The sequence below is a fragment of the Chinchilla lanigera genome, unplaced genomic scaffold, assembly GCF_000276665.1.
Source record: "Chinchilla lanigera isolate Chin_1 unplaced genomic scaffold, ChiLan1.0 scaffold00019, whole genome shotgun sequence".
Classification (NCBI taxonomy): domain Eukaryota; kingdom Metazoa; phylum Chordata; class Mammalia; order Rodentia; family Chinchillidae; genus Chinchilla; species Chinchilla lanigera.
This window is the reverse complement of record NW_004955420.1, coordinates 16,094,751-16,117,057: the sequence shown is the minus strand read 5'-3', so window position 1 is coordinate 16,117,057 and position 22,307 is coordinate 16,094,751. Positions and strand designations below refer to the sequence as shown.

The 22,307-nt window shown below is 38.9% G+C and overlaps 1 protein-coding gene across 2 annotated transcripts in view; it reads right to left on the bottom strand.

Moving 5' to 3' along the window:
* Window positions 1–22,307, bottom strand: part of Fgf12 (fibroblast growth factor 12) — a 527,560-nt gene that overhangs the window by 193,686 nt on the left and 311,567 nt on the right. For both annotated transcript variants that reach the window (XM_005383217.2, XM_013513605.1), the window contains exon 3: window positions 1,438–1,548. In XM_005383217.2, the coding sequence (XP_005383274.1) occupies window positions 1,438–1,548 (111 nt within the window). The remainder of the gene's footprint in view (window positions 1–1,437; window positions 1,549–22,307) is intronic.

The following is a 22,307-nucleotide window of genomic DNA, read 5'->3' as shown; positions in this document are numbered from 1 at the left end:
AGATGACAGTCGCACTTGCATGCAGAGGGGCATCCTCATTCCTCTATACTGAATCGAAAACTTGAATCCTTTGAAGAATGCATTTATAGCAATACAAACCAACAATGCAAACCACGATGTACTAAACCAGCTACACTGCTCAAAACTGAGAGAAGAACCCAGAGAAGAAAGTCTTCATAATAAGATCTATTCTTTAAAAAAAAAAAAATCTATTCTTTATTGTAATTCATATTTTGCAATGTGTAAAATTAAATGAACAAAGAAAGTTTAGCAGGGGTGGACAAAATCATTTTGGCACTTGAAGGATTTTTACTCTTTGTTCAAATCTATGTTATTAATTTAAAGGTTCATCATTATAAAATGTCAGGCTTCTTAGGTTACTTTAGATAGCATGGGAGATTGTTGATCTGATCAAAATAATCACATTTATCCAATAAAATCACTATTCCCTTGGGCATATATTTAATGAACAGTTATTGTGTGTGCAACACTAACACTCCAGAAGTGTCTGCATGCTTTATAAAACAATATGACACCTTGAATGATTTCAGAGACTATGAATTTACTCTGATGTAGCTAGATATGATATTGGTATGAAAAAATTAAAACATGTGAGCTATCATCCTTGCCTCTGAAGCTTATATTTGAAAATTTTCTGAAATGCAAATACACTGTCATACCTGAATGATTGTATTTAGTTGCTGAACTTGTCACCACAAAAATCTATTTCCAGGTGTAGTATTATAGTATTATTAGTCTTTTAATATTTGTTATCTTTATTTCAAAATATAAAATGACATGTCAGGTCTACCAGTCTTTGACACTATAAAACATGATTATAACATGTAAATATTTTTTTTTAGTTTTACCCTTAAACAAAATGAAATAATATATACATATGTATGTCTTCAATGTTTACCAAGAAACTGATTTTTGTCTGCCACAAAGTGTTCTGAGAATTACAACTTATTCATTACTTGATTTCTTTTTTTTTTTTTTTTTTTTTTGGTTTTTCTCCGGTACCAGGAACCGAACTCACGGCCTTGCGCTTGCCAGGCAGGCGCTTTTGCCGCTGAGCTAAATCCCCAGCCCCTCATTACTTGATTTCAAGATTTAAGTATTATTTTAAATACTAGCATAAGGCTACAAAGTCTGTATTTTTCCTGTGGTTACTTATCACCTTTGGGAAATATTGCAATGGAAAACATGCTGATGTATCGACCAACTGGAACTCTTTCAAGTCTCATACCTTTTCATTTGGTACATAACCTTTTCCTTGTACTATCTCTTGTGGTGGGGAAATCCATGGCAAAAGGATAAAGGAAAAGACACTAGCTCACTGAAAGTTAAACTAGCCTGGCCAGTGGTTTAAGTATTAGCTACACTGGGCCACACATTCAATTTCTAACAGGACTGCAAGAAGCTAATGTTCCTTACTGTAGTCACTGTTTTCGTCCTTGGTCCCATCAATGGTACCATCTGGGTGCATCTGCAGGAAATATCCCTGCTGGCTGAATAACCTTGTCACAATACCTTTCAGCTGGGGTTCTGCAAAACAAAATGAAATAATTATTCACATTTTTATTTTGTTTATAAAAATGCACACTTGCAAATTATTCAACACTTTAAGTAAATGTATAAATGCCAATGGCATAAATATTAAAATTACTACTTGGAAGGGTGCATGTCAGTATTATAGCCAATATTTTTTCTCCTCCTAGGGACAGAATCACAGTACTTTGCAGTAGTAAATCAAATGTGAATAAATAAAAGATAATTATACTTTAGAAATATACAGGCATGCTCAAAAGTGAATTATTTTTCCTCCCTCATGCATCTGGTGTCTGGATGCAAGGTGCCACCAAGTTTATAGCCGTGTTCCAACTGGTTTTTGTTTAGGCCAAAATGTCACTGCAATTCCTCCTGAGCTTCCAGCAGTCACCCTCAGACCGAAGATTTTTTTTTCTGCAGGATGTCAATTATCAATCAGAAACTCCTGGATTTTGAAATTTTGATCAATTTTAGCCAGAAAGAATGACTTGAAAACAGAAAACGGGGTCATGAGATATCACCAGGAATTATATGGAAATGCAGATTTCTCCTTTACTAAATACTTTGTTGGGTCAGGTGTGGTGGCGCACGCCTGTAATCCCAGCACCGGGGAGGCTGAGGTAGGAGGATCATTGATGTTCGAGACCAGCCTGGGCTACAAAGTGAGCTCACAGCTGGCCTGAACTGCACAATGAGACCCTGTCTCAAAAAGACAAAAATAAATAAATAAATAAATAAATAAATAAATAAATAAATACTTTGTCAGGGAGGAACCCCAATACTGAAAAAGTCATTGCTTCAGTACCAAATAAAGTCAATTTCTTAAGTATTTCAAACTGGAAACAGCCTTCATTGGTAAGACTGCTACAGATAGAAATGCTCAGACTGGCTTTTGTATACCACATTTGGAGTTTTGTATATCAGCTAATACAGATACTTTAAAGCTTTTTTATTGTGGTGCTGGCTACTAGTAACAACCTCATTTCCAGGGCAGCACCACTTTTTGTCTCGAGTGTTGGGTGAAAATTACTCTAGTGTATTTACAGCACTATTCTATAAAGTAGAAACAAGAAGAAAAATGCTGCCTCTGGGGATAAAAATTGAAGCAAAGATGGAAATCATATGATTGCTGAAGTAGCAATATAGTGTGCTCAGTAGGACAACAGCTGAACGCCTGCTCCTCCACTTCATCCTTTGCCCACTTATTCCATTTACTAAGAAAATCTCTGTCTCTGTCTCTGTCCCCCCACACCCCCCCTCTCTCTTTCTGTCAATCAAAATGGTAGGCACTGTGCATTACATTGCACGCATTCACTGATACTGAGACCTAAAAGGAATTCTTGTTCAGGACTGGATGCGATTAATTCTGTAGAAATGTTCCCACCCGCTGTAACATATACATTTTTACGTGTATGACTTGATGACAAATGTTTGGGAATATCAGGGCAGAGAAAGTATCATCATATCTTCTTTAAAGCAGCCCTAAGAAGCTAAAGATGCCAAGAAAATTGTGTAGGAGGAGGGAGATGACATTAAAAAAAAAAATGTGAACTGGAAATTAAACAGTCTAATAACTATCTGATATCTTTTTCAGTTAAATAGATTCAATTTAATTTATGGGTCTCAATTTCCTTCTCGATGAAATCCGAAAGTTGCACTAAGTGGTCTGAGGTTCCCTTTATGAGTCTCTTTTCACCTTGAATGCATTGGAATAGTCTGCCCAGAGTGCTGCACAACTGCACTAATGGACTTGTCTTCAATGCTTCACCTCCATGGACCACGCCCATCCCATCTACCACGTCACTTCAGAGAAACTCCTCTCTAGTTAAGCTCCCCACAGGCAGTTCTCTGTGTAGCTCTGCCCTGAGGGTACCTGGCTAATGGTCAGCTTCTCAGGTGGCACACTCACTTCTACATTTGGAGTCAGAAGACCCAGCATAGAACCCCAACTGCTTTTTGGTCCTGCGCATGTCATTTAATCTCTGTATTTGTATCTGTGTAATGAGAAAATACAATTCCAACCCAATTTATAGTTACAGTGAACTTTGAGTAAACAATAAAATGATGATAGGAATTAAAACAATGATGGCGAAGCTTTTGGAGCTTTCAGTGATAACAAACAGCCTGTTGTGGCACACGTGCCATAGGTTTGCCAGTAGTGAACTAAAAGACACCATAAAAATATAAATCCCAGTTAAAGTCTAAAATATGGAGTGTAACACTCAAGGAAACAATGTGGTTAAGGGAAAAGACACCACTGAGCACAGACTCTTTCCTTATTTCTGTTGTACAACATTGACCGAGTTGGTAAAGCCACTGAAGCAAACAGCAAACTGAGAGTGGAGGGTAGAAAATCACAGGAAGAAGGAAAGGGACAAGTATCTCTGCATTCATGGTTTTGTTCTAGCAGGCATTAGGTCACTTTAAGAAGTCACGTTTTTGTTAGTAATGAGACGCAGGGCAGCTTAGTCACCAAAGCCTGCAAATGAGTGTTTGTTTTCCTCATGAACTTCTTCTGTGCCTGTAACTAAACACTTCTTCTGCCATGGTGAAGCTATCCCCTGCTGGGACTCTGGGAGTTCAGGTTGGTAACTCCTGCTCAGGATAATGAGCACCACACTTTTATACCAACCTCCACCGCTGAGAGTAGTGCCAGAGAAAGTGCTGGGCCCGGCTCTTAATGATGTGATCAGCTACCAAAGTGAACGTAGTACTACAGAAGTTTCACAGTAGACTTACTGACCAAGGACCCAGAACCTAGGATGGGTCAGAGGAAAGCTGTGTAGCCCACCTTAATGGTCAGTACTATATTCCCACTTACAAAGCCCGAGCTCAGCTCCAGACAGATGACTCCATGAAGGCTGGGGAAACATAAGTGAGGCTGTCTTTTAGAGTGAGCAAAAGCACGTGCTATATTTTAAGGAAAGATGCTGAGTATGATGGCACATGCCTGTAATCCCAGCAACTTGGCAGACTGAGGCAGGAGGATTACAAGTTTGAGGCCAGTCAGGACAGCTTGCCAAGAAACTATCTCAAAATAAAAAACAAAAAGGACTAGGGAAGTAGCTCGGTGGTAGAGTGCTTGCCAATCATGTATGAGACCCCAGGTCCAATCCCAGCACAGGGAAGACAGAAAAGAAAGGAAGGGAAGGGGAGAGGTAGAGGAGGGGACAAAGGGAAGCGGAGGGGCAGGCAGGAAAGGGCACAGCAGGACAGGGCAGGGCAGAGTAGGATATATGAACTCAAGAAGCAGAGACTAACTCTGCGTGGAGGTCAGGCAGGCAGAATGGACTATGAGGCATGGTTAAACACCTCATCTGTCACTTGAAGAATGAACAGGTTTCTCATAGGCAATAAAAACCAGAGGGAGGCATTCCTGACAGAAAGACATGGTAGAATCTGAGAACAATACAATCTGCTACCTTGAGAATATATGGCCCAGGTTTTCCAACGCTGACGTGCAAGTACCTGTCCTCAACACATGCTCAGAGGTCAACAATGAAGTTAGTAAAATATAGCCAACAGAACGATTTTTTATTCTACATCTTTTTCAGTGTCCACAACCCTGACTCTAAGTCTATGTTCTCCTACTACTTCGGTTTTCCTTTTTTACTTTTTAATGAAACCATGACTGTATTATGAGACGGTGGGTAAGAAGGGATTGGTTTGTCACCTTTTGGGCTCTAAAGAAACGAGGCAAATGCTGCTCACATTTTTCTCAAATCCACTTCCTCTTTTTCCTGGGCACCCAGCTAGACCATATGTCCTAGCCTCCCTAGCAATTAGGTTTGGCAGATGAAGGAGTGTCATATGGAATGCAAGTGGAAGTGATGTATGCCATTTTCAGGCCAAAGCTTCGAAAAGCAAACATTCTCCTCCACAGTTTCTTTTTCCTTAATGCTGAGAGGATTAAGATGGCAAAGCCCTAGGAGACATCAGAGCAGCAGATCGGAAGAACTGCTGGGTCTTTTCCTGAATAATGAGTGAGGTGAAGACAACAGCTATCAGAAATACCCACCTTGCCCAGGGAGGTGAAGAAAAAATTAACTTCCACTGCCTGTGCAGAATGGCTTCCTCCAAAAACAATACGGTATGGAAACAGAGAGAGAGAGAGTGATGGTATGGTGGGGTAACCTGAGGGACCAAGCACTTCCTCAGCCAGGTGATTGAGGTTAACATGGACAGCAGTTAGTCCTGCTGATAGTATGTGCCCTCGATGGGATAGGATGGGAATGATGCTTGACCTCTGTGATCTTCTCAACAAAGCCACAAGCTTTACCCAATTTGGAGGAAAACATCAGACAAATCTTGACTAAAGATATACAAAGCCCTTGACTAGCCCTCCTCAAAACTGTCAGATTCATCAAAGAAGAGGAAAGCGACAAAATGTCACAGGTAAGAAAAATCTAAAGAGACATTACAGGTAAATGCAATGTGGTACCCTGGATTGAATCTCAGGACTGGAAATTAGGTATATTTAGGTACAAACTAAGAAAATCTGGATGAAATATCAACTTCAGTTAGCTGAAATGTATCAAGATGACTCTTAATTGTGACAAATGTGCCATAATAATGTAAGACACTAATATGAGAAACTGATTATAAGATTTATGAAAACTCTATGAACTAAAAGCTGTCATAAAATAAAATGTCAGAAGTAGCAATATTAGCACAGAAAAAAAGATTTTGGCCTCAAAAATGTTGCATGAGAAAGAAGGTAAAGGATAGCTATAGGCACTCATGTTCACCATTGCTTCCCTACAGGACGACATGGCAACTTCAAAGCTAAGTTTGAATTCAGAGCCATAAAAAAAATGCATGCCTGTGGGGTAGGGCAGGGAGCAGTCACCTGGGCACAAGAAAGACTCAGGACACAGAGAGAGCCATGGTGCCCCAGCCATGCATCTCAGAATGAATACTGGTTTATTGAAAGTTAGATGAATTTAGAAAAGGAAAGCCTTAGAATTCAGCAATTTCATTCCATCAACTTCAAAGATAAAATCCCGCCAATCAACAAACAAACTGGTTCTCAGAGCAAAAGTGTCTGGTCCAAGGTCACCCAGCTGACATAGCAGTCAGGACAAGAACTCACATCTTGTATAGCAAATAGACAACATCCTTTACCTTCCAAAGAGTGGGCAAGACATAATCTTTGTGTTCTGTAAGCTGAGGAGATAGGAACCAAAACTGCAGAGAAAAGAGGAGAAAAAAAGAAGGAGCACCTGGCTATGTACCATTTCTTAAATATGGGGATGATACAAAAAAAAATGGAGTTTTAGGAGCTATGCAAGAAATATATGTGTATATGAGTTTTGATACTAAAATTGGATTGTATTTATCTAGGGCCAGTTTATTCAACATTTATACCCAAACTGAGAGAAAGTTCCTCCATGTAAACTCCAGTGTAAAATTAAAAAATATTATAATGGTGATGCAAGTTCTGTTATGGAGGCTAAAATTAGGCAATTGACAGTTCCTATATTCATAACAATATCCACATTTTGGGAGCGGGGATATAGCTCAGCGGCATAAGCACCTACCTGGCAAGTGCAAGGTCTGAGTTTGATTCCCAGTACCAAAAACAAAAAAAAAAAGAGAAAAGAAACCCAATATCCGTATTTTGAACTCATGAAAACCTTTGTACTGGGCACTTTGCTGATGATTTTACTAAGCTTTTGGTTACTACACACAGCAGCTAATTATGTGCAGTACTCTTTTCTCCTTTTGCAGGTAAGAGTACTGATACTCTAAAGAGCTGCATCACTACACCAAAGTTCCACATCTAGAAAAGGAGAAGTAGGTCTAGTTTAAGACTGCAGACCTCACAGTAGGCTAGCACCATTCAGTCACTTTAAGAAGGACCATGGTAAGCTGGAACATGCCCAGTAGAAAGAGAATGAAATAAAGAGAGTACAATTGGCTGTCCTGTGAAGACTGGATACACGAACAGCTGAGCTGCAGCTAGAGAAAAGAAGGTGCAGGAGGATGCCAGAGCTGTCTCCTCCTTCCAGACAGCCGACATGAACAAGAAATGAATTTGGCGCCTGGCTCCATGGGGATAGAACCAAGGCCAATGGGTGAAAGTGACAGGGAAGCAGATGCAAAGGAACTTTCTGTAAAATGTCTTCAAAGAGAGAACAGGTTGCAGCAACCATGGAGGAAGAGGTCAGAGCAGCTGTAAAAGGACACAGATATCTCCAAGGTTGAGATATTTTGAGTGAGACGCAAGGTCCTCTCTAAGGTCTTGAGTCCTGATATTCCAGAAAGCTTTGGGATAAAACAAACGGCCTGCTAAATACAATTTCACTTTTCCCTTAGTTTGTGTTCTGGACAGGAGACTGAAATGTCTATTTACCAGGCAGCCCTAAAATGCAAATTTCTTTGTAACTGTTCACCATGAATTGTAGAGTATTTGGACAATTTTTTTTAACAGTCTCTGTGGGCTTACTGTAGGCTCTCGGTATTGTTTTAACATTCTCCACTTAGAGGAATTGAGATTGAAGAGCCTATTAAATGTGACTCTAGTCAAGTATTTCTGGGGCCTTCTGTTACTGCAGATTTCAAACTTAGACTATTGGGGTGGGTAATTATTCATAAGAAAATATATTTCTCACCAATTATAACTAACGGGAATATAAGAGAATGCATTTACATGCCATAGACCCAAATCCCAGATGAACTAGAAATGGGATATCCTGGGACACTTGAAAAAGAAAAGAACTGATCTTGCCTCTTGAACACACTGCATAAATTACAGCCATACTGAGCTACAGGAATTCATTAAAAATACACGCTCTTGTTAGTAAAAGAGAAGCTAGCCTGAGGCTGAGGACCTTCCTTCACTCAGTCATCTACAGTGAACACCGTGACAGGAGAACTACTCACAGCAAAAGCAGAAGGCTGAACATGTGTCCTTGTGCCCATCAGGATCTGCTCTGTGCCTTTAACAGAGCCACCTTCTCTCAGGAGTCCTGGGTCTCCCCATCAACCAACAAAGGTGATGGATGACATCAACAGTTGCCTATCAGAGGCCAGGATATCCCCAGCAAAGTATTACTAATAATTCCAACAGGGCTTGGAATCTGTAAGCACACATATATTTTCTCAGTCAACCAATAAGAATGCCACATTTTCTTCAAAAGCCAAATATTTATTGAGCATCAGACTCTATGGTGGTGATTTCTCTAGACACAAGGTCTTCCAATTGTGTGTGAGTAAACCAGCTCCCCATTCAAGGAAAAGAAAAGAAAACCCCAAAGCTGCCTTTTTGTGGGACTGATTTCAAGTGTAAACTATTCCCACTATGACCAGTATAAAGCTACCTCTTGACATCACTGAACTGATGATTTTACTAAGCTTTTGGTTACTACACACAGCAGCTAATTATGTGCAGTACTCTTTTCTCCTTTTGCAGGTAAGAGTACTGATACTCTAAAGAGCTGCATCACTACACCAAAGTTCCACATCTAGAAAAGGAGAAGTAGGTCTAGTTTAAGACTGCAGACCTCACAGTAGGCTAGCACCATTCAGTCACTTTAAGAAGGACCATGGTAAGCTGGAACATGCCCAGTAGAAAGAGAATGAAATAAAGAGAGTACAATTGGCTGTCCTGTGAAGACTGGATACACGAACAGCTGAGCTGCAGCTAGAGAAAAGAAGGTGCAGGAGGATGCCAGATAGAGCTGGAAAAACAGCTAGAGAAAAGAAGGTGCAGGAGGATGCCAGATAGAGCTGGAAAAACATGGCCATATTCAGCTCCATCTCACCACTGAATGTAATAGAAATGAAAGCTTACAGCCTAGCAGGAATGAGCAATAAAAAACTACCACAGAGAGAATGAAAGGACCATTGTGGACAGTGCTTAGAGCCACACAGGCATGAATGAGGAGCCAGAGGAAGCCACTGGGGATGTCTAAAAGGAGAGCATTGAGGCACAAGAACAGCAAGTACAAAGTACTCCTAAAATTTGAAAAGACAAGCAGTGATCAGATTAGAGTCTCTCTGGAAATCTATCCTGTCTATAAACAAGGAAATCCCAAACTTCAGCCCTGTGGCTGCCACCTTGGCTAATAGAGTTCTATTTGAATGCAGACATGCTCATTCATTTACACATTGCAAAGCCTCCAGTATTTGCTAACAGGTCTCCTACAAAGTGCGCCACTTCTTTGGTCTACAACTCCTGCTTCTCTAGTGTCTTCTGCCAAAGCATACCATGTCTCCCTTCTTCCCTCTGCCCTGGACTCCTCCTCAGTCTCCCCTGCTCAGCTTTCTTCCACAGGGTTTTCCCCGACACCCTGCAGTAAAATTAATCACTCTGTCTGCAGACCCCCTTGTGCCCAGTCAGGAGAAGACTCACTACACTCCATTACAGCCTCTTGCTTACACATCTGTCCCTGCAGTGGAGCTATGGGTTTCTCAAGGGCAGCGTCCTGGAATCATTCATCACTCTACCCCAGCACCTGACACAGTGCCAGGCACAGCGTAGGTAGAACGTGCCTAAAAGAAAGCAAGAAATCATTTACAGCTAGCATTTCCCACTGTCACTTGTGCCTTTCCGAGGAGCTTCTCATTTGTGAGAAAGAGCTGTTTACAGCCTTGTAATCCAATGCCTCCGGCCTTCAGGCCATTTCTTTCCATGTTCCCCTCCGCGCTGAACACAGTCTGACAGGCACAGCAGCGTCCTCCATAAACTGCGCTGTCTCCAAAGCACTGAGTTGCCTCAGACTTCAACAGAAATCAAGTGACCTTGAGACAGGCAGTCCTTCTCCTTCATGCTGCTGCAAAGCTAAATGAAAAGAGAAGATACACTTCTCAGAGCATCCTCTTTGCTGAAGCAGTCTGAGCTGGGGAAGACAAAAGCAAGGCAGGGGAACTGAGCTGAAGTATAAAATGTCAATAGAGATGGGATTTTTGTAGCGAGCCAGTTTTATTCCTCATAACGTGAGCCCCCCTTCTTCCCAGAGTCTTGCCTGTAATATGCTCATGGAAATTTAAAATAACTCAAACACCATTTACTGACTTCCGACATGCAGTAGGTGCCGGGCACAAAGATGAGTAAGATGCAATTCCTGCCTTGAAGGCACCCACGGCCTCGCCAGGGAGACACACACACAACGGATCATTACAGCAGTGAACATGAAAAGCGCTGTCATAGAGGTACAAACAAATTGCCATGGAATCACAGAGTAGGGTGCTAATTTTACCTGGGGGTGGCAGTTTCAGAGGCAAGAAGCAGTTAAGAAAGGCTTTAAAAATGAAGTGTCATTTTAGACTCATCCTAGACTAGGCAGGAGAATCAAATTTTGAGCAACATCAGCAGGAGCATGGGTACAGAGGGATTCAGTCTAGAGAATGTGTAAGCAGTTGGGTGGGTCAGGGCGTTGGGAAGTAAAGGACATGTGCAGTGGCTGGAGGGGACAAAGGAAAATGAATAAGGTCCAGAATACGTCAGGGTCCTTAAACTAAGCTAATAGCACAAGCATAGAAAAAGGAAAGTTTTACCTTTTAAACCAAAGATCTATCAACTTTTTAAAATTATACACCCTCCTCTGTAAATAGTTTTAAACTTACAGGCTCTCTCTTATTATTATAACTTATTATAATCTTATTATAACTTATTATTTGTTATATATGTGTACAACTCCGTAAATTAGGAGAATATGATGAAGCAAAGTAGAAAGTTCTAAAGAGGCTCAACAGCAAGCACAATTAAAAGCTACAGCAGTCTCCTTCCCGAAGCCAAAGGATGGTCTTGTCCTCCACACTTCAGAGACTACTGCATTCAGCCACTGAGTAATCTTAGAGGATTTTAAATCAGATGATAGCAAACAGTAGAGAACCATGAATGAGAATGTGTGATATTGTGGTCATGGAAGCACACAGGAAGCTATCGAGGACAGAGGCAAGGATAGGCCTTCAGGACTGACCTTGCTGGGCCTGAACTCTAAATGTTTCAGGCACCTAAAGGATGGCAGAGAGTCTAGTGTCCTTTCAGTTGCAGGAAGATGCAAAACTCTCCCTCAGGAAGTCCAAACTTATCACCAACCTGTAGTTTAAGAGGAGAATGTCTTTAAAGGTGGAGAATGTCTTTAAAAGTGAAGGAAGGATTCCCAGACCTTCGAAGGAGCCCTATTCAAGCAGTCAGAACACCTCGGTCTTTTTCATACTAACATCCACGTTAGACCTGAAATAAACATGACCTTGAGGCAGCTCCAGATTGACTTTGAGATTCTGGAAAGTGCAGACCACAGGATCATTCAAATAGGAATATAATCCTAGAATCATGAGATTATTTTGAGCTGGAAACTCCAGTTAGGAAGATTTAATGCAAGGTCTACGTGCCTGATGAAAAAGCCAAACACCAGGGAAAAATGAAACGGTTATGGCGATGTGTCTCTTAACTCCCTGGAGTCAGAGCTCATTTCTGTGCACCATGATCTTTCTGATTTATGCCCCTTAAAATGAAATCTATTTTTCAGACCTGTCCAAGGTACCTTGGCTTTGTATCAAACTAGCCTCCTGCTATGCAGAAGGCTATTTCATTTTTTCATGCATAGCAACACTGCACTTCTTGTGCCATCGCTTAAATAGCTAGAATCTACTTCTAGAGTCTTTTCTAGAGAATTCAGGATGCACATTATTGTATGCAAGATGACTAAGAAGTGGCGATGGTTCTATGGTAAATATAACTTTCAGACAAAATTAACATGGATAGAAAAGCCTGTGGTTAATAGAAGTGGCAAATTTCCCTAGGTCACATTCAAAGCTAGCAAATGCCAAGCACCTACAACATTCCAGGTGCTTTATGTGTACTATCCCCCTTCATTCTTTCGGCCATAATTAAAGCTTAAACACTACTACTGGGCTCTTTAAAAAACAAAGGTTAGGAAAATGAAGTTTGCAGAAGTCAAGAAACAGATAAATCACAGAGTTAATGAATGTCTGAGGCCAGGGTGGAAGCCAGATCCCTTTGCTTTGTACACTTCCTCATTACTAACCACCAATTGTCTTTTGAAGAAGTCTAACACTATGATATATCTTTCTTCTTCCTTGCCTGCCATCAGACTACCAAAAAGTGTAAAAATCTATGAAGCAAGGGCCAAGAATAAATGGCAAACACTAGACTTGGAAAGGAGTGTTTTGGCCTCCTGATACGAAAGGGAGGGGGTGATGGGGAAAGTGTAGACACATCTATGCACACAGGAAGTCTTCACTCAGCACAGAAAAATCTTCTGTTACTTTTAAGCCATTTTTCACAGGCACATATTTTGGCACCAAAAATAAATGAACAGGACATATTATTGGGGACAGGAAAGGCATAACAGTTCCCTGACATCAGAGCTACTGTTGGACCTGTCCTGAAACTGTCCTGTATCTCAGAGGAGATCTGTTCTTCCAGGTGACAAGACAGGGGAAATCCCTCATGCACTGCAAATCCAAATTACCTGCAGGCCAAATGCTATTGTTAGAAAATGTGATTTTTATCTGTCACCTTTTCTTATGCCATCCACCAAGGAAAACTTTCAGAGTGAAGCAGAGTGATACCAAATGATAATATTACTTTCTACAGAAAACAATTTAGCACTCCCTGCATATAGTACCCATTGGCCTCTATCCTGGCGGATACGGGGAAGGTAGTCATGTGCATGGGATAGAGCGATCATCCAGATAGCTTAAAATCTCATCCCAACTGTCAATCCCCTCCACCCCCACTGCCACCATGTTTGTCTAAGCCGTCAAAAGCTCTTGGCTAGGCTCTGTCAAGAGGCTCCTCACAAACCCTCGTACCACTCTTCCCTTCCAGACCACACCACAACTGATGTAATATTTCACAGTATAAATTGGCCTATGGCACTCTCCTGCTGAAGTCCTTTAATAGCTTCCCATTTCATTTACAATAAAACATCAAACCCTTGGCATGGCCTGGAGAGCTTTGCACCATCTGGTTCCTGCCTTCCGTCTCATCATCATCTCAGTTTAATCTCTCCCTGGCTCACTAAGCTCCAGACACATGCATCTTCTCCTGGATCTGACCAAAGGATCTTGCCATGCAAATTTCTCTTTTCCCAGATTGATTTTTTTCTGTAATAAATTCAAGTCACAGCTTAAACTGCACTTCATAGAGGTCTTGCTTAGGTCCTTGATCTAAATGTATCATGACAATCATATTCGTGTTCTGTTAGTACACTATGTTTTCCCTCCATAGTACATATTCCAGTTTATAACTAGGTATTTATTTTCATTTATTGTTTAATGCCCTTTCCTCGTCTAGACTGCAGCATCAATGAAAGTGAAGTTATGTTACTCTGATCCATCAGAATACACCTAGCAATTAGCATAGTGCTTATCAAAAAACGTAGGAAACAAACAAATATTTGTTTAATGAACTAGTTTCTTTTCTCTGGGCTTCAGGGTTTGCCTGTAAAATGACAGCAATGGAATATTTCAGTACCTACATGTCTTAATTCCCAGAAACACAGGAGACTAAAAGGTTGGGAAAGATTGTATACAAGTTATTATCATTGAATTAGAATTGAAAATCAAGAAAGCATTTTTAACTGATTGTACCTTTTGCCACTATAAATGGATAGATTGTTACATTTTCAATGCAAGTATAATCTGCACACACTGTACTAATGCAATTAATTTATTTCTTGACATTGCATCACTCATAAAAGAACTGGAAACATTTATCAGATGTAGATAATACACTTGGGATGTAAATATGGATTATGTGCCATCACCCAAACACACTTTGGAAGGCTCTCGGGCACAAGTGAAATACAAGTACAAAAACCTGCCACTGTGACTGATAATGAGCGGTCATGCCAAGGATGCCAAGATCCCAGGAACAAAGAAATGAGCCAATTCTAGCCAAAATATCCAAGATGATACTCTCTAGGGGATCTACTCTGATGAAAAGTCCCCATCTGCCAAAAGTCTACATTTCTCACGGACAACTCCAAAAAACTGTAACACAGCATCCAATGCATGACAACTGGTATCCCACAATTGACGAATCTCCTAAACCCTGTGGAGTCCAGCCAGATTTAAATAGCCATACCCTATTTTAAAAATTGAAAACAATTTCCTATTTAAATGTGATGTACAGGATTTTGTTCATAAATAATTTTAAATGGCATACATTTAGGACAGCAATTAAAATTGAAGTGTACGTTGAATTTTATGTATATGTTACAGGATCAAAAATAAAAACAGGGTTTTTATTTGATGTTTCAAAATCTTGTGCTTTGTTGTATAAGAAAGGGTTTAATTTTAGAATCTGTCTCCTTTTCCTCAATGAGAAGAAGCTCTTTGTGAGTATAAACACAAAACCCATTCTGCATGTGGCTGCTCTTATTGTCATAAAGGGAAAATCAAATTGGATCGGACGCCCATGGATTTTTTTTCTTTTAATTATGATACCGAGGCTCAAAACACTTCTTGAAATGCTACATAAGAATTTTGGTCAGTGATTGTGATTGATGTTTTGGTGACAGTTATATTGAGTACAATTTGCAGATTATAAGTTTGACTGCACATTCACATTTTTTTTGTTTTCTTCTTAGCATAAAATATGCAGCAAGTATGGAGATAAAATAATTTCCAGTAGTGTCTCTCAAGAGTGTGGGGCTATGAAATGATTTCTAGGTATAATACTTACTCACTCAAACTTTGCAGAAGCTCCGGGTTAGTATTCTTATCTTTCTCTCATGCTAAAAATGATAAAGCTGAGCTACAAAGAGGCGAAGCAACTGCCAAAGTTTTCACACTTCCTAAGGGCTGCGGGGATTTGAGCCCAGGCAGTCTGGCTCCACAATGCACAGAGCAGGTTACTATGCTCACTGCCTCTGACATATCCATGCACTCACCACCCAAATTAACGAATACTAGCACTTTTTATGAATGCTTTAAACCATTTGGCAGAATTAAAATATACGTATCTCCTTAATTTCCTAAGCAGAACCAACTGTATTCCTGGGCTTGGGATGTAGCCTTCCTGTTCATATTGTTCTTCCTTTACTTCCTCCATATATTTCTACAAAAAAATCACAAAGTATGATTTTGTATACTGACTGCTTTCACATAAAAAGTATCATGTTGCACCTATGATTCAGTTATTTATCTCATTCAACGTAATAGTATATAATTGAATTTTGAATTTTCATCTGATCTGCAAGTCCCTTCAAAGGGGACTTTGAATATTTTACATTTATTGTAATTTCTGGCTTAGTTGTTTCTATTTTCATCATTTTACCTTGTATTTTCTCTGTATTATACACTACTTTACCTTATCCTTAGGTTCTTTCAGTTGTATAGACTTAGTTTCCCTTATCTTCCTCTAATGTTTTGGTCTTTATTTTGAGAGTATTATTTCTATTATTTCAGTTGTTACTCTGACTTCTTTAACATGAACTTGTGAGACAAGCAGATCAATCATTACTAAGTTCCTACCAAATAATGCAAACACCAAAAACTACAAAATCTACTCCCTCCTCTTACTCTTCAATACTTTAGTTCTAGATTTTTTGACCAATGAATGACTTACCATAAGATCTTTATCAGTTATTACAATTGTTTTACTAACATGTTTACCCCATTTTTCAATTATCTCCACATCTTTCAACTCTTTCTCCCCTCCCCCAGATGCTGCTTCTACCTTGCGATAGAATAGGGAAAGTGTGTCAAAGGTAAAAATGTCTTAGTTGCCCATTAAAATTCTGTCTGTCTGTCTCTCTCTCTCGCTCTCTTGCACTCTTCTCTTAATTGTGGATATGCATGATCAGTATGATGCTAACTTCCTCTCAGAATTCTGAAAATATCAGCATAGTCTTCTAGCAACTACTACTGCCAATGACAAGTCTGCAATATTCCTCCTGATTTTATTTGTTATTAATCTGTCTTTTCTCTCTAGCTCCTTTTAAAATTTTTGCCTTCATAATAACATGACTTTATGACAGTATCTTCAGGTGTGGATTTTATTAGATGCCACATGATGAGAAAATGTTACACAATTTTTTTTTAATTTCACAAGTTCTATATGTTAATTTCTTTGGTTATTAACACATGGTTTCTCTTCTCCCTTTCCGGAAAGCCTATAGCATGCAAGTGGGAACTTCTGTCTATATCCACACTGTCTCTTAAAATCAGTGTGTTTTATCTATGTATTATTCTCTCAGAAAAGAACTCAGTGAACGCTTCATTTCCAATTCAATCATTTCCAATTCAATCATTTCCTATTTATTGCATATAGCCTGTTTTAGAATACATGTATATATCTTTTTCTTCTAATATTATAATTACTGAATAATTATTCTGGTTTTGTTAATCTGTTTTTTCCATACTGTCCTATTCTTGCCTCATATCTGCTTATTCTAACTAATAAACATTTAAAACAATACTATTTTAAATTTATTTCAGATTTACCTAAAATCTAGGACTTAAGAGTATCAGTTCTTTGATTTGTTTTTTTTTTACCTTTAGTCTGGTGGTTAACATTCTCATATCTTTCAATTATTAGACTATGGCAGTGTCTTCAGAGAGATCTGTTTTGCTCTACCCTGGACCATAAATCCTAGGTTTTACACTGGCTTCATGTAATAACTCAGCTGCAGAGAGCTTTTTATGTAACCTCTCCGTCTGGAATTTCACCTCAATAAAGAGTTTAATTCTGAACCTCATTCAGGATGTGTTCCAGGGTTGGGCTTCTAACTCCTCCCAGGTGACACTTTCCACCCGCTGCTCTCGATGGGCATCACTTTCCTTTCTGTTTTCTTTGGCAAATGGAAACCTTTTCTAAATCACTGTTTTTTAGAGGGAGAAGCATCCTTGATACAGTCTCTGCCTGACTACATAGTCCTAGGCTTTGCTCCTGGAGGAGGGCTAAGCCCATCACTCAAATGTGGATGCCTATGTCTGGATCTGGTGATTCCCCCTGAGGCACAGGAAACCACTTCCTGCTCATTTCTATGAAAATAAATGTTCTCTTCATTTCTGGCACCTGGAGATTTCTCATTTGGTTTTGAGCTCAACTATGTATTTAATTTGTTATTGTTATTATTATCTACCCTCCAGCACAACCTCCTATTTTAAGAGAGAGACAGTTCTTTCCTACAGGCTCAGATTATAATAGTCAAAGACTTCTCATTTCAGCTTCAATGTATTTCATGCTCTCTGACTTCAACAAATGATACATTATGAGATTCATATCAAAACTGTGTAATACTCAAAACTACCATCATATTTAGAACTGTGCAAGCAAGATGTAGACAAAAAGAAAAAAAAAAAATTTGAATGACTAAATCCCAGGCATACACATCCAGTCCCATCTAAATATCAGAAATTCAGAGTGAGAAACTTCCAGGTCTAGATAATATGCAAGGATCCTGAGGGGGAGTCCAGAGCTCCTTAGTTATATATTCCAAAATTGTAATTCTCAAAGGAAAAATATTTAAAATAATATAATCTACTTTAAGGAGAATAAGGCAGATATTTTTTCTAGTGGAATGCAAACCATCATTTGTGAAAGCTGTTCTTACTCCCTTCTTTATTTTATAAGTAGGGGAATGAACCCCCCATGGAGGAAAAATAGTTTTTTTGATATGTAGTATAAGATTCAACTGGATCTTTTTTTCATAACTATTAAAATAGTTAAGAAAAGATGGGAATATAACTTCCTTTGCAGTTCTAAGTAGCTGAACTCCAGATTATTGATAGACATAATTTTAGTACAGTTAAATTGAAGGCCTCTTAAAGGAGCAGAGCAAGAATTCATTTTCTTCATTTTCGTAAACAGCTCAAAAGGATATTCTCTATGGCTGGGGATGCAGCTTAGTGATAAAACTCTTGCCTAATATGTTGTGAGGCCCTGGGATGGATCCTCAGCTCTGTGAAAACAAAATAAAAGACACTTTCTGGAATAAGCTTACATTCTCATTTAAGTAAAGAATATTTATTGGTTCTGTCTTATTTTATTTGTAATCTTATTTCACCTCCCACTCTATAAAATCAGAACCACATCTTATCTAGCTTCAGTCATTCATTCCTACCTTTCCCATAGGACTCTTTGGTAAGCACATGTGTGTATAACTACTTAATAAATACAAAATGAAAACATATTTCTGAGGACAAACCAGAAAAATGTCAGATTTGCCCCATAAGAGAAAAGGATGCAGATCTACAGAAAAATCTCTACATTTTTCATTCAGTTTTGCTGTGAACCTAAAACTGCCCTAGAAAATAAAATCTATTTAAAAAGTCCTCTGATCTCTGCAATAATAAAAAGAAATAATATAAGGACATGAGACATACTAAAAGAAAAATCCTTCAAGGTCTTTTGGAAATTTTCAACAAAGCAATGACAATTATAAAACATCTATTACCCAGTATACTATAGGAATTTCTCTCACACAGGCACTCACCTAAACAAATGAGGATATTTTTTAAAGTTTCACATCCTTAAGGATCCTGTCTTACTTATACAGTTCAACTGTAGTGAGAGTTTTGGCACTTTAGAACCAATATACTCTTAAACGTTAGGAGAGTGAACACTGAACTCAGTCGGGAGGGTTAATTTCTAGACCCAGCTTTGGCAGTTTACTTCATGACTTCGTCTAAGGTTAAAAGAGGCACATCATAAACAGACTTCTTAGATCTTTTGCTCAATGGTTTTGCAACAGCACTGGTAGTAATGACAAGGCTTTGACCTTTGATTTTATCCTGTGTTAGTTATAGGGTACCATAAAATACTCAGAATTGAACAGACTCAATCGTACATAACAGAGACTATTCTACAGCTCAGTGCTGGTGGAGGGTGGAGGGATAATTAGAAATTAATAACGAGATTTAAATTAAAGGCTTTGCCAGCAATCTCTAAGAACACTAAATCAGTTCTAACTTTGAGCAATAATAATTAATATCCACTAGTAATTAAGTGGGTGATGTGTAGTTTCAGTTCAAGATGCCCAGGCTTCCCTTTCTCATCTCATTATCAAGAATTACAACCCACTGTGCTGCAGATAAAGCTGTAGGCAAAGCATATTTCATCTGTTTGCTTAATGGACTGGCATCTTCTTGGAATTCATAGTTCTGGAACTTAATATTGATGCTGAGATAATTTATGGTTAATTCCAACATCTTCCCGCACATCAGGAAAACTTGCAGGCTACTGCAAAGCTTGAAACCTTATCAATTCTCATTTGCTTAAGTGAAAATATACCAAACCACATTCTAGAACCTAGCAAGGAAAATACGCATGATGGTGGTTAAAGCAGAAATTCACGGGCTGGGGATTTAGCTCAGCGGAATAGCGCCTGCCTGGAAAGCGCAAGGTTGTGAGTTCAATACCTGGTACCGGAAGAAAAAAAAAGAAAGAAAATCACAAGAGGAAATAAATGACACAAACAACAAAAAAAATTGTAAAAATCATGGTGTTTTAAAAAGCATCCTGTCCTGAGAAACCACTTTGAAGATAACCACCATGTATTACAGCAGCCATTGATATTTTCCTACTAATCTGTCCGTAACTTTGTAATGTTTGTATTGCTCCTATGCTATTTCGTAAATGGATGTATGTTTATTACTGTGCATTTCCTAGAATAATCATTGAGAACAGTCAATGATTATTCAATTGGTCACTCATGTATAGCTCTATTTATTTTCTTTAGAAACCATTTTGAAGATACCAAAGTATAGTACAACAACCATTGATAATCTCCTACCACTTTTGTCTGTAACTCACTATTATTTGTCTGTTTGTTTTCCTGAGAAACAATCTTGTAGATAACAATATGTAGAACAATAACCATTGATAATTTCCTACCACTTTGTCTGTAATTCGGTAAGCCCCCCTATTACTATTTATCCTTCTTTTATTCTTTAAAATTAAAAAAAAAAGCATCCTGGTCCCCAAATTCTACATATGATAGTGAGGTCACTAAAACAACTCAGAACTCAGTCCCAGCTAGCCAATACGGAGAACGGTAGAGCATCTTAAACACTTTAGCAACATTGTTGATGGCATTTGTTTCATTTCATGAAATTTGTTTGCCTGAGGAGGTTATTATTAGCAAGGGAGAGGACACAGCCTTGTACACTGAGGTCAGCACGAACCAAGAGCAATAGTGCAAGCCATATAGGTAATTGCAACTTTTCTGGTGATCACCCAAAGGAGAATGTGTGGGCGAAATCATTTTAACATATTTTACTTAACATAATATATCCCACATATGCTATCAAGATAAAAATTACCAGGATATTTCACATTCATTTTCTTTATGCTGTGAAAATCCATTGTGTATTTTATAATAGCCATACATCTCAATTTGAACAAGCCACTTTCAAGGGCTCAAAATCCAGATGTCAGCTAGGCATGGTGGTGCATCCCTGTCATCCCAGCATGCTGGGAGACTGTGGTAGGATCACAAGTTTCAGTTCAGTCTGGGCAAAATGGCAATTTACCAAGACCTTGTAGCAAAATAAAAATACAAAGGACTATGGAAGTAGCTCTGGAAAAACATACCATACCTCAAAAAGGAAAAAGCCACATATAGCTTAGTGGCTGTCACATTAGAAAGCGCAGCCCTAGATGGCTACACATCTTGACAGTCATATTTCTTCAAATAGTACTTAACTTCTTGCCTTGCAGTGTAACAATTATTTTACTGACTTACAACATTAATATTCAGAAAAAGGTACAGGTAATCAGAGACCATCTATGTTCCAAAAAACGCATATTAAAAGAAGGTGCAAGGCAATAATCCCATAGTAAGCCTGATGCGCACCTGCCTTCATTGTATTTATCTTTACATTGATTTCTCCTGCCACCAATATCCTGCCCTTGGTACTGCGCCATTGTATATAACTGTGAACACAACAGTTCTGGCCATTGTCCTCATGAAATTGACTCTCTGATGGAAGAAACAGAGCCTCCATAAATAATTCCACAGTTAATTACTTATAAATTTGAGAAGTAAATTCTGAAAACCTTCTGGCTGCTATGGAGACTGCATCTCATCCAGTCTCTAAAGAGACAAAAAATGGCTGCCTTAGGAAATAACATCAAAAATGAGTCTGAAAGAACTAGGAAGTATTAACTCGAAGAAACATGGGAAATAAAAATAATAACATTCCATGCAAGAGTAGATATAAGAGGAAAAGTTCAAGGGAAGGAAGCACTGTGATGAGTTTAAACAATCCAAAGAGTGACTGGAGTTTAAAGGCTATGAGTTTGGAAAGGGGCCCAAGATGGGTGCAGGTCCCTCAGACTTACAGACCATGACACATGAAGCTGTATGAAAGCAAGTGTCATCTAGAAACTCTGGGTGGAAAACTCTGGGTGAGAAACTCTGGGTGGGAAAAGAAGAAGACAACTGAGACACACAGATAGAGCACTCTAGGATAATACTCTTTATAGCACTTGCCCATTAACCAACCCCTGACTCAGTGTTCTGTCTACAGTGAGGCTGACCATCCTGCTTCCAAATTGTCTCTATGGCAATGGTGCAACTTTTCAAATACAGTATATAGAGCCATAGAAACCTGAATATCACTAAACAATTAACTCTTCATCTACTTTTTTGTCCAAAACTAGTAGCCTTTCTTTTCTCACCAATTATTAATGTGGTTTTCTTTTCTATTTTTTGTAGCAATAACAAGAGATGTTACTATAAAGAAACAAGGCACATACAATGTCACTCAAACAAAATCGCTGGTGATTCAAGCACTAGCAATCTTTTCCTCCTTTGTTGCAGAGCAAA